Below are 13,684 nucleotides of genomic sequence, written 5' to 3'. Positions count from 1 at the left end.
TTTTAGAAACAACCTTTTTCTTCACTTAATTTTTTGAAACAGGAAACAAAAAAGGATTCCCCCTTCTTGCATTGAAGTCGTTCTTCTTTACGTGTTGTGTACTATATTCTATATGAAAGCAATTCTTCTGCTCTTGGTTTTTCTGCAGATAGGAGATTAACGTAAGAACAGTAAATGATGTCACTGCAATTTATTTGGCCCATAATGAAAGGATGACTATAGAGCCTTATAGAGTGGAAGAGATATGAAGTTTAATTAATATGAGCTCTGATCAATATCAAAAGCTCTGTGCAGTGTGGGAAAAAAAAATCTCTTCTAATTACATTACCCTTTAAGTTTAAAAATAAAAAAAGATGTGATTTGAAGCTCAAGCACCTCTTCGCTAACTCATGGACATAACCCAAAGACCTTCTTTTACTTTGCCAAACCATTGCAGTGCTTCCAAAGACAATTGTACCCATAAATCAATGGGGCCCCGGAGTGGTACTGGCAAAGCCCACACCATTAAAGCAATAAAGAGATAGACTGACGACACCAGCTACACATCAATGACAACCGCTCGGGCTGCAGACATCAACACACACACACACACAAAGCAATACTGCAATGCATCTCAGAGACAATACACACTTCGACCTCACCAGTGTTGGAAATTGAATGCATGCATATTCATAATGAAGTGTGTGAATACATTCTTCTGTAGGGTGCAGAATGTCCCTAATGTTTAACACTGATTATAAGCAGGCACTATTAAACATTACGTTCAAGGTCGGGGCAAGCAGACACAGACAAGATATGATGAATAGTTACAAGAGTAACTACTTGTTCAACAGAGACAGAGACATGTTTTATGGTCCACTCCTTCCAATGACCCTACCTTCACCCCTTTAACACTAATTCTGATCCTTTAACTAGTTCTGGATGTAGATTTTTCATTCTTGTCATCGCCTATAAATAATTAAGAGAATAACTAATAAGCATTTACTTTTACGATTACATAATCATTTTACCACACATTCTTTTGAGCAATTCATGGCACATGATGTTGAAAATGTCTGCTTATTAAAACATGTTCTTCATAAGAAGCAGCAGAAGCTTATTCAGTGTCATGAAAGCCTGTGCTCAGTCTAACACTGACACCTGCAGGCTTCAGTCTGTCCTGCAAAAAGATTACATCTGTCTATACACCCTCATGCTTTGTGACATATTCCAAATGTCACTGTACCTTTTTAACATTTAAACATATTATACGATTAATCTTAACGCTCCTGTTATGTTGCAGGTCAAATTGACCCATTTTAAAGTAAAAAAAAAAATCTAAATTTGCACCACATAAAAAAAACTAAATAGATAAAGAATGTAAAATTAAATAAAATAAACAAAAATCTAAGTCATGTGAAACTATTGTATTTATATTTAGGGCTTTTCAATGTACATTAAAAAAGCTTTAACATTAATTTTCATAAAAAACAAGTGAGTTATCCTCATTGAACCATGATCTGTGAGAATTAAAGAACACCATTGCACTAAATATTGATTTAAATGGTTAGTAATGGAGTTAATATTGAGATTTTTTGGGGTTTGGACACTTTTGGATCATTAAATATGCCCCGGTCAAGCTGACCCAGGAACATTATTGCTGTCCCTAAGAAACAAACATAACAGGGTTAAGTCATGTCTTATAATATAATCGCCACTGTATCTGGTTTACAAGTTTTACATTAAATTTAGGGTTTTATGCAGAAATATATATATATATTTTTTACACTACATGATCCATAATGTAATACATGTAATGTAATTACTTCTTTTTTAAAACAAAGGGATATGGATACAAAAAGGTATCCTGCGTTACAGTGTGACAAAGGAACGACATTAGAAAGCTTATCAGTTCCAGTTTTATGTGATTTAAAACCCCAGAAATAGTCATTGGGTGCAAGCGGAACCATCCGTCAAAGGAGATTTAAATGACAATGAGTGTGAGCACACTGATATCATCAGGAAACAGATGACCTCATACTCTGGCAGTACAGATAAAATGGCATTGAACGGGCAGATGTCTGTTTGAATTGAGACAGCCAAACTTTAAGTGACACCAAATCCAGCAAAGACAGGAAATGAGGACACAAATCAGACTGATGATGATGACGGATGATGGTACTGTCGGTAAGTTTCAGGGTGACGGAGCGGCACGGATCTCTGTGCTCTTACCAGTGTGGAAACAGCGGAGGTGTACATTGGAGTGTGTCCCGTAGACATCAACACAGGCTGCAAAACAACAGAAGGGAGAGGGTAATTGTGCAGGGCATGCCGTAGGGTACAGAGGGTGAGAACAATGGGCTCCACTTTGTCTTCTTTCTTTATTTATTAGAGAGGATGCTGACAAATTAATTTATGAACACTCTGGGTTCACAGCAGAGCCTCACCATAACCAGGTTCTATGACTATTAAACTGAAATATTTAAAGTGGAATAAATCATTCATGGAAACTGTAATAAGGTCGTACTATACGCTTTGCTTATGACAGTTTAACAGTTATGTTGTAATTATACCTTGGTGTATAATAATAATAATACAAAAAAATATATAATAATAATAATAATAATAATAATAATAATAATAATATACATGCAGCTTCCAACAGTGAAATTATACAGAAAGCATATGATACAGGCTGAGAAAAGTGTGTTAGAGGGCAAAAGGAAAACCTTCACTGCACTGAATGTTACACTGTCAACCACAAATTTGAAGATGTATGATACCACACACCTGAGATCAATACATCTCTTTTTTTTAAACAAATCATAGCATATTAATAGTGTGAAAAACCCATTTAGAACAAGTTAATCAATAAAGAGAGGTTGGATTGTGATTTCCGGAAAAGCAGACATGATTTCACGATGCACATCTTACACTGTTTCCCCAAACAATTCCTGTGCCTGTGAATTTTACAAAAAGCAGCAGTGCTGTGCAGCATTTTCACATGTTAGGAGGCACTGTCTCTCCCACTGGAAGGCTTGCATATTGCAGCAAAACACGTCATTAAGTATGAATGTTAGGACAGCTGTATTTGCTGATCCAAGTAAGACTACCTGGGAGGTAGATTCATGCTGATCCTGATATTTAAAGATAGTATCCATGCACCTCTCAGTCCAGATATTGACATGAACCCTAAACCTCTAATAACGGCTACACAGGAGACACTTTGAGCTGCTCAACAGCCCACCAGCAGCAGCAGGAAGAGAAGGACGTTAAACTTGCTGATTTATGTAAGCACACATCTGTAATTTGAAGCTTTTCTTGCAGGTATAACATTTTAAACAGGCAGTTTAATGCCTCCCCCTTCTTAACCTTTCTGCTGTCAGGACCAGACACAAGTGGGCATACAGATGTAGGAGGGGGACTGTGTAGTGCAGAAAAGAAAAGGTAAAGCACCCAACTGATAAGCAATGAGAAAACAAAAAGAGGAATATGAGTTTGATTTAGAGAGTGTCCTTTTAAAGTCACACATCATATCACACAGCATTAAACAGGTGCCTGAAACCACAATGTCACATTTGAAATATAATTTAGGCATGGTTTTACTGTTTAAAGGGAAGTTTAAATTAGAAAGGGGACACCCATTTTTGTAGGCCATCCCAGAGGTAAATATTTCCCTGGTTCCCTTAAACCTCCTCTGATTGGATGAAAAGATTTGCTAAAATTGAAAAGCTATTATTGGAGTAGAAATGCTTAAAATCACTATCCTATGATGGCAAATATATGTCAACCATTTTTCTATTATTGTTTTGTTTTTGATACGGGACTGTGGGGTGAGTAGGAAATTGAGGAGTGGGACGGGGGTATAAGGGTTTGAATGGAACTGGAACCGTCTGCTTCACAGTCTAGCCCACGTTATGTGATTCAGCTGCTTAGATAAACTATTGACCTTGCTAATGAGTCTTAAAACATAGAAAAGCTCCATGTTATAAAGTGGAGTATTTACCCTCAGTGTGGATGCATGTATCAGCCTAGTGTCAGTATCAACCAACATGGCCCTTTTGACAAATATCAGCCTTTTGGAAAATTATTTAGAAGTTGTTGGTTTCAGTAGTCAAGATTAGAGATGGACTGATATCGGTTGGCCGATTGATGGCGTTTTTAAATAATAAGCTGATGCCTGCGCTCATGAGGCCAACATCATCAAAAAAAAGGTCTTACTGGACTTTGTAGGTACTGAAAATATTTCTCACTGAGTTTGTGTTTTTTAAGCAGTCGAAACAGGCTTTATATGCAGTTATATAAAGAAAGAGTTAAAGTAAACAAAGGTTGAATTAAAAGTTGTTTTGTTAACCAAGAAATTGCAATGAACTACTTAAAGACTTTAACAATGTTTACCATAATTCAATCTGGTCCCTGGCCCTGATAGGAGAATTGATAACAAAAATTAACGGGTGTCAGAATCTGCTATTGGCTTTCTTTTTATTTTCTTAAGGAGGGAATTGGTATCCTCCCTGACTTTCTAAATTGGTGCACCCCTCATTGTTATTTTAGCCTCATACATGTTTTGAGATACAGGTTGTTTCATGCATCTAAACTTAACATCTGTTAGACATGAAAACCTTTTAAGTTTAAGACGAGGGACGTGGTACTATACCTTCTTTAAACCACGATCTATAGGACTCACTCCTGCAGCCCTCTGTCTTAGTGCAAGTGGTTACATAACGTCCAGGTAAATGTGCCACCAACATCAACATTACTCTCATTATCTGGTTAATAACATGTACCAAAATCAAAGTCACCAAGAATGAGAAAAGAAACATTTAAAATCAATACGTTTTAAATATTTTTATGATATTTTAGCCCTGTGTTATCATGTCTCAACAGGCATGTTAATACTAGCCTGGCTGAGTGTGTAAGAAACAAAATGTCCCTTTCAGTTTTTATCTACAGTCATCCATCAGCCTGGGATTGAGTTACTTTTATGTACTTTTCATAGACATTCAACTGCTGCCATAAAGTCATGCAAACACCTCACTTGAACTTAGTGAGCCCAGACCTTTGTTTTTCATAGTACACCCTGTTGTCCCTGAAGAAAAATACAAGACTTCATAAATTATGTCAGTATTCCAGAAATAGAAATAGGGCCAACCCTGGATCCCAGAACACTGAGAACAACATCAACATGCTTCCTTTCATGTGATAGGAAAACATATATACATAAACAGTGTTTTGTTGCAGCGTATGAGCTTTAATAACTCTGCTTTTGTTGCTGTAGTTTAGATTTTAATAAGTTATTCCCACAACTTCACATATTTGTGTTTATAATATTTATATATATATAAATTATAGTTATATTTTCGGGCTTTTTAGAGACAGGAAATGTGGGGAGTAGAGAGTGGGGGAAGACATGCCGCAAATGGTCGCTGTTGGGAATTGAACTGGCGGCCTCTGCGACAAGGACTATAGCCTCTGTATGTAGGGCGCTTAGACCACTAGGCCCCCCATATTGAATTCTACCCCAAAGTTTAGAATTGTATCATCTGCAAATAACTCATCACCTGAAGTTTGAATTTGCGAAAAGATAAAATATTTAAAGTCAATGTTAAGAGGGATGCAACTTAATGATTGAAGCTTATAAAACCTATGTGTTTTAGCAGAGAAGTCTTTCCAAGAGAGACTTGATCTGGAGGGATGATCTGTAGAGGATGTTTTTGAAGCCTAGTTTGAAACACTACATTCCTCTAGACAGCGGAGTGGAGTGCGGTAGAGAAACCAAAGCGGCAAGAACCGGAGCATTCTATATTCATATAGATCTTAGATCTGTCAGCGTCAAAGCTGCTCGAGCTTAGTCTGCATCTGGAGTTTCTGGGTGTCACATTTATCAGCTTGAGAATGGATGTAGTGCTCTAGACACAAGCACTCGGGCTACTTACTTATTGTGCTCGTCAACAGATAATATGGCATGCAACAAAGGTCTCCGGCTGGAATTGAATTTGGGACACTGCGAATAAAAGATAAAGTATAAAAGATTTTGTTGTCATAGTGACTCAGACATGCGTTCCCTCTTTCAGGGTAGAGGAAGAGGAAGAAAAACTCCTGAAGATGTTTGAACTGAAACGTTAAAATGTGAAAATTAACCGCATGAATTCTGTTATAAATGAGATTTATCAGAATACTTGAGTAGAGGAGTGATTTATTTTGAAGCGCATGGTGTCATGAAACCTATAAGTACAGAGCAGCGTAAATAACCTAATACATGAAACATGTCAGCCCACTCAATGCAGTAAATAAACCAACTTCATCTTAAAGTATAAGATATAGACACTGTCTAATTCTTTGACTTATATTAAGACTGTTTGAAAGTAAGAAAGCTTTAATGCCAAAGAGAAGGATGCTTGAGGGTACATGAATAATAAACATTCATGTTATACGAACACTCACACCATTTAGAAACGGTCAAGGATTTGTCCAACCTCTCCAGCTGGGCTCTCTTGTAGTGAGGAGCCAGCTCCTTTCTTTGTCAGTCAGGACAGCCCTTATATATAGTCCAGCTTGTGAGATATTTTTTTTCTGTGTAATGAGTGGACACTAACATACTGCATCCAGTTTATTTTGAGACATCTTCTTCTGGTGGCTAATGAAGGTCCTTGACTGAAGTGTTTGCCTCCTACCAACACATTCTGTTGCGGAAGTGCAGACTGCCCACACTAAAAGGGCCAGCACTGTAAATATGATATCCTGTTTAGGTTAAATGACTGTTTTTCTTTTCAGATACTTTCTTAGAGCACAAATTTCCATGACAAGCCGGTATCTCAGACAACTCTATCAGAATTTTGAGTTATTTTCAAAAACAGCCTTGAACAGATGCATGCTCAAAAGGACTATGTAGTGCAATGGTAGAGGGCTATTTCCAGTTTCCTGAAAATACACACTTTGGCCTTGGTGACTATGTAAGGCAGCAAGACAATTAATGCGGCTAAGAGTCCTTCAAAGGGAATAAAGTACACTTCAGTAACCTTATTATCTATTTCATGAAAGATGTGCAAAGAGGATGGCATACCTTTATACCAATTTTATTACCCGGCTTTCTTACTGATAATTTGTCTGTTTAAGATGCTTGATTCTGATTGGTCAAAACCCCTTGACGATGGTTATTAACTTTCACTAACATGAGCAACGCATTCTTTTTGACATGGAAAACTTTTTTTATTCTTTTTTATGATTAAACGATACTTGATTGTTAACATTTCCAAAGATCGATCAAGGAGAATACTTGAAATTGACATCCCTAATGTAAAGAGATTTACCTTATTTGTTTTAATACTTAATACTTTCATTTGGGAGTCGTTCACTTTCCATTTCTTGATAATTGTTCTAAAATTTTCCAACAAGGTATTTTTGTGCAGTCATTTTAAGTTTTTTTGCAAGGTACTGAAAAAAAGTGTGCAGTGGTTTTATTTGAGTTACAACACACCTTAAAGATGAAAAAGGTTCAGTTTTTTTACAAATAAATATAACAGAGAAAATATATAACCCAACTGTCCATATCTGAGAATTGAAATAAAATTAAAGTTTTTTATATTTTGAGTTCAATCCAGTTGTCTTGAAAATCGTCAGAGAATCGTGAGTGAATTGTATTGTGAAACAAAAATCAGGATTTGAATCAAATTGTGGGTTCAGTGTATCGTTACATCCCTAGTTAGCATGCCGAAGCAGGAGGCTAAAATACATGGATATTCACATACTGGTTCCTGTCCAGAAATCCTAGCAAGGGCAGCGGAGCAGGTGAGGAAACTTAAGGTTACCAGTCGCTACAAAGAAACTTAAATCATGAGAAGTAGTGATGATAGCAGCAATGTTCAAAGTCTTGACATTTGCCTCGTTTAATTTTTAAAGGTGTGTGAACCGCAGAGCTCAGAGAAGGAGAGCTGAATGAGGACAGTTTCATGTTAAATTGACCCAAACAGGCAGATAAGAATTAATCGCCATGGAACAAGAACTACCGTGGAATCACTGGGACTATTTAAAAAAAAAAACTGTACATAAATAATTTTAAATCAATAAAATAATCATGTCTGTATCTTTAGTTCGTGGCCAGATAATAAGTGTAGTATCTGCAAGGGATGACTAGGGATGCACCGAAAATTCGGGCACCGAAAATTTTCAGCCGAAAGACTTTCATCACAGATACAACACGGCCGAAACAGAATTTTGTGATGACGCAAGCATCACAGAAAATAAATAAATGAGATCCTTGATTTTAGTGAGGTCAGTACACAGTCATAGCCATAAATGCAATGGTAGTTGGGCTATATAAACAAAATAGCCTGCAGTTTACGTGACTTGACATGCCACCTGGTGCTATGCTGTAGCTTATTAGTTGGTTTTGAATATTTCCAGACAAGAATAAAGGTCTGTTGTAGAGTGGAATAATATCAGACTTCAGCTGCTCAGGCCTCACATTCGTCATCAGTGGTCATTTCATGGGATTTGTCAGTATGAAAAGAAGTACTCCGCCAGCCTTATCTCTGTATGCAATTCATTTTGAGACTGATTACTAATGTTAACACCCTCACCTACCTGCTATATAATTACTCAACCTAATGCTATTTCCTGTGTGGGACCTCACATATACTGGCAGTCAATTCCTGATAGCACAAGCCTCTGGGAAATGGCTGAATGAGTCATGTAATGGATCAGAACCACTGGAGGGCATGCATCACATTTTAAAACTTCTCATACACAGATTTCAATCACCTCATAATGGTGGATTTAAGAGAAAGAAGCACGTCTGCCTGCTCACAATCACAAGAATAAATGGCCCACCCCTTTAGCTGTGAGTAATTACTGATCTCTTTGATGCATGTGCTGGATGACATACTCCACGGGGACAAAGAGAGTTAATCAAATCAGTAAGATCGGTCAGAAAGAATAGATAAAAACTACCCTTTTGTCAGAGCAAACAATATAACGCTTTTATGCTGTTTTACGAGTGTACTCTCATTTAAATTTTCATCATAAGTGTGATGAAAGTAAGTTAGTAATAAGTTAGTGAACAATGCATCACTCTGAAAAAGCCCTCAGAATCAAATAACAGACAGTCTGACATGTGCCACCTTGTGGTTGTCAACCTCCATCAGCTGCAGTGACTGCTTGATTCACGCTTTGGTTTGACAAAAAGAACCCTGATGTAGTAAATGCAAATTCTCTTTCACATACATAGCACACAATAGAAGATTTCCCATGTCTGAGGCATTCTCAGCTTATAGAAGCAAACCTTTTGGATTAAGTGAGAGGTGACACCTGGGTAGAGCGTGCAAGATAAAGAGGGGGACTAATCCGTGATGGTTCCTTTTTTATTTGTCTTTAATTCAAAAATACGTTGATGCATTTTAACTGCAATGTGGATGAAGGAGTGGAACATTAATGGGAGGGACTGTGTGTGAGAAAGTAAATGTCAGAACCAGTGAACTGCATATTTCAAGGACTTTACCCTGCCAGCACACCGGGCAGAGTACCTGTAATGTTTGAGGGAGCTGATGTGTGAACCAAGCATTTAGGTGTCCAGACCACACATCAGTGGGCGTGTTGATGAGGTTGTTGGCTTGCACAGAGCTTTAGAACTTGTTTGTTTTTTCTGCATGCCTGTTTCTACCTTTCTGCTATTTTCATTGATATGGCAAATACTTCTATTTACGCTCTATAAAGAAAACATAATTAAACCAAGGACAAGTCTGACAAAATCTGCTGCGTATTTGGAAGGGCAGGTCTGGGACTTGACTCTCATTATTGTTTGGAATTAAAAAAGACGAATAAAACCTAAATAATGGACGAAGCTCTTTTCTCTCTAGATAAAAAACAGCAAACAAAGAATCAGATTCACAAAAATCTTTCAATCAAAATTTGACAGTTTGTATCTTTAAGACTAAGAAGTGTGAACTGTGCTCTATTATATTGGATGTACTTTCCATAAGCTGACTGAAACTAAGTCTTTAGTGCTACTACTTACAGTTTGACAGCATTCATAAACCTCACCCACAGATTCTCCATGGCCCCCACAGCGCATGCTGAACACTCTCTGTATGTTTGAAATAGCAGTTTCAGAGCTCAATCAGTCCGCCTCTTCCTCTTTGCTTATAAAAATAGAGCGTTTTATTGGATGTAGCAGCTCCTCTGGGACATCAGTTAACTTCCATGTGGGAAATACTTCCCGCCTCAGAACAAACAAGCCCAGGACCTTTTAAGTCCTAATAGCCAATCAGGCTCTTAAATATGTGTGGGCATATGAGATGAAAGATATTAAGTGTGTATTATAGCTCACACCTGCTTGCATTTGTATTTGTTAGTGCACTTAAGACTGCAACACAAGTATACTCATAGTCCCACTGATGTCAGCTGTCATTTGATTGTGACTTGCATTACATTAAGGATTTGTAAGACAGATGTTTTTAAGTAACTATCTCAGTGCAGCAGTTTAGTGTTTCCACTGTGAGCTGGATTACTCCTCGCACTTAAAAATCAATCAGCTACTCTGGCTGTTTCTGTCAGAGTTTTAACTCTGGAACATAATGACAGACATTATGTCAGTATGTACACTGGAGTGTGCTCTCACATTACACATACTAAATTGATCTCTTACCACATCCTGAAACGGTTTAGGTGATCACATTACTAAAGGCATCTTACGTGCACTTGCACTTTGGTTTTTATGCTGTGAAGGGTGATATCAGATTGCATCTGAGGTAGTCTTAATCTAACGTTTCATAAACACATTATACACCCATTAAAGTTTTCATGTTATAAAATAAAAATCTATGACGGACACACATCATTTTAAGTGCAAAGTTCTAAAGATGTTATTATATTTCTATTGATATTGTAGTGAATCTCTTGTGTGTAAGCCGAATGAAACTCCCTGTAGAGGTTTTAAAAGCTTAGAGGATGTAATGCCTCTAAATAAAGGAAACCACATTACCATGACTGTAAATCTGTCCAATAAGAGGTCTTTGTATAAGTTAATATCATAGCGGTTATGTGTTACCGTTTTGCTTGAATTCAAAATATCACCATCCTCAATTATCCAATCATACAATTATCCACTTCAACGGTGGCTACAATTTGTCGAATTCCAGGAGTGTTTTTGATCTGCAGTGAAAATGTGAATATCACTGATGGATTTGGACTGTGGAGTGGCTCCCAATTTATTTGAATATGAGGTCAAACTGATGTCACACACTGAATGTATTTAACAGTGGGAAGGATATAATTGAGAGCTGCTGGCAGAGGCAGAATAAAACGTGGCATGCTCTACAGTGTGTTCAGCTTAATAGGATGTGTGTGTTTATTGTAACACAGTAACACCCCCACTTCCAAGTGCTGACAGCAGAGTGTTGCTGTTGTATTGTGTTAGGTATTGATCTACAGTGTACATAAGTGAGTGAGAGTGTTTGTCCTACCTTGACAGGGGAGATATGTGTGTGTGGTGTGTAGCCATGTATGGCCTCCATGGCTGCGAGGTTCTTGTCGCTCATATGAAGCATCTCGGCACTTTTCCCTGGAGCCAGATGTGCTGGACTGTGCTCCAAGGGGGGCGTCTCCTCATCCTGGTACCTGTACTTCTGCAGACACATAAAAAAAAGAAGGTCTAAGTTCAAACAGGTCTGTGTTTAATAGTAGGTACTGGTAAAGCTCATTACACAGGGAAAAACGTCAGTATCAGTATTGGTCTCTGATGTATCTAAAGCTGGGTTTTGGTTTTGGTGAAAGCACGAATCCAATACCACAGTTTGTTTTGGGACATTACCATGCGACAACTTTAAAAAAAACAACCGTGCAGTACAAATTGGGAGCATAATACTAATCAAAGCTAGCAAAAGGCATGCAACCAGTGTGTTCTTTTAATTGCTGGATACTCAGCAATATCAGCTCAAATGTGGATCTTTCTACTACTTCTTCTGGTATTAGAGCACCTCTTAAAACCAAGCGGCAACCTCCGGTCTAAAAATATGAGTCCAATGTAGAAGTGTTAAAAAACTGCAGTTCATCGAAGATCTGCTTGAGGCTGGCTCCGGAAGTACCAGAAACCACAAACACACCAATTCAAAAAAGCGATCTTTACAGCAGATATAAACATGTTTACAGCCTGGTTCAAAAGACAAGTGTAGTCTGGATAGCTCATTTATCGATCGGCACACACTGTGATGGGGTGAATTTTTTTTGTAACGCAGCAATTTAAAAGATATTGAGATTACGAGTCTTCCATTGAGAGGCACAGCTGACTGTGGGAACACGTAGCTGTTGGCTGTGAGGCTCAAAGCCCGCTCTTTACGTCACACTGGCTCGACAGAAGCAATATGGCTGCCGCCGACGATTGGCCTCAAAACAGCTCTCCAGAACAGATGGGTGACGTCACGGATACTATGTCCATATTTTATACAGTCTATGCTAAAAACCCAGACTGTCAGTTTCATTTTTATAACTTCTCATTTAGCTTCCCATGTCCTTTTAATACAACGGTGCAGAGGACGAACCACCTCCAACGAGGACACAGCATCCAAGTGTGGGTAATCTATATGCAATAGTGTACATTTTCTACATGTGTGACGCCTACAAGTGCGAAAAGACATCATAGGAGGCCTCCAAATATTGCCGTTGGAGCGTTGACTAAAGCGTTTGTCTCCACGACCACATGGACAACCATGGCCATGACTCACAGTGGCTCCACAGAAGCAGCAAATCATGTAGCTTCTTCCCCGTAACCTTCCTTCCCTACTGTTATCCCACACCTGGGCAGCGTGCCAGCAGCCCACTGTGTTAGCCACACATGGTAGGTTTCATTCTAGGCGTGATGACACAAAACCTGCACACTGCGTTTTCCATCACAAACACATCAGAAGGTGGGCTCTATCACAGCGTGGATCTGCAACACTGTCCTGTGGGTTAGTGTCTTTTTTTTCTCTCTACAAATCTGTACTCCACTAAAGCACCCCCCCCCCCCCCCCCTCCAGGCTCTCAATATGCTCTGCTGCACTGCAGATGTGAAGCAACCCATTCTGAAAATAAAGAAAATTGGAGGCATCATCTGAATTTTGGCTAATAGCCCAATGATACTCTCTGCCACTTTTCCCTTTCTTACTCTTTTTTTTTTTTTTGGGGGAGGCAGACGGAGAGGGAGGGTGCATCACTGAGCCCTGTCTCAGACAGGCTGCCTAGCAACCAGAGCAGAGCAGAGATTGCAGTGGCACAGTTGGGGCTGCCAGCATTGGTCCTGATCACATTACACTGAGACAGCAAGAAGGAGAGGGAGTGAAATAGAGATGAAGATAAGGGGAAAGTGAAGGGGGGATGGGTGAGGATGACAAAAGTGAGGCTGTCAATAAAGCGAGGCAGGAAACAGCAGCTCGAGGACTGACCGGAGAGAACATGATTTGATAGCACGGTTCCATAGTTACAAGTTGATAAGCAGAAGATAATCAATTTCTCTTCATTAAGCTCTGTGGAGGAAGCCATTGCTACAACAATTACCTTTATAATACTGAATACTGTCAGAGTGTGCTGAAAACTGCTGCTTAATTGACGTGTCTCATTTTTCTTTATGAGAGTAAAATCTTCAGAGTAACATTTGCTAAATAAATTGACTTAGAGCACAATTTGTACATCACATGAGCACAGTTAAAAGTAGCCCTGGGCAATTTCTTTTTTC

At 38.6% G+C, this 13,684-nt stretch overlaps 1 protein-coding gene across 1 annotated transcript in view; it reads right to left on the bottom strand.

The window, feature by feature from the left end:
- LOC117812181 (disks large homolog 4) overlaps nt 1-13,684 on the bottom strand; it is a 60,321-nt gene that overhangs the window by 30,723 nt on the left and 15,914 nt on the right. Inside the window, exons 2-3 of the mRNA XM_034682805.1 lie at nt 11,439-11,600; nt 2,212-2,268 (exon numbers count right to left, since the gene is read on the bottom strand). Of these exons, the coding sequence (XP_034538696.1) occupies nt 2,212-2,268; nt 11,439-11,600 (219 nt within the window). The remainder of the gene's footprint in view (nt 1-2,211; nt 2,269-11,438; nt 11,601-13,684) is intronic.

Source organism: Notolabrus celidotus, chromosome 5, assembly GCF_009762535.1.
Source record: "Notolabrus celidotus isolate fNotCel1 chromosome 5, fNotCel1.pri, whole genome shotgun sequence".
Classification (NCBI taxonomy): Eukaryota; Metazoa; Chordata; class Actinopteri; order Labriformes; family Labridae; genus Notolabrus; species Notolabrus celidotus.
The sequence above is the reverse complement of the archived record's forward strand: the minus strand, read 5'-3'. Positions and strand labels throughout refer to the sequence as shown.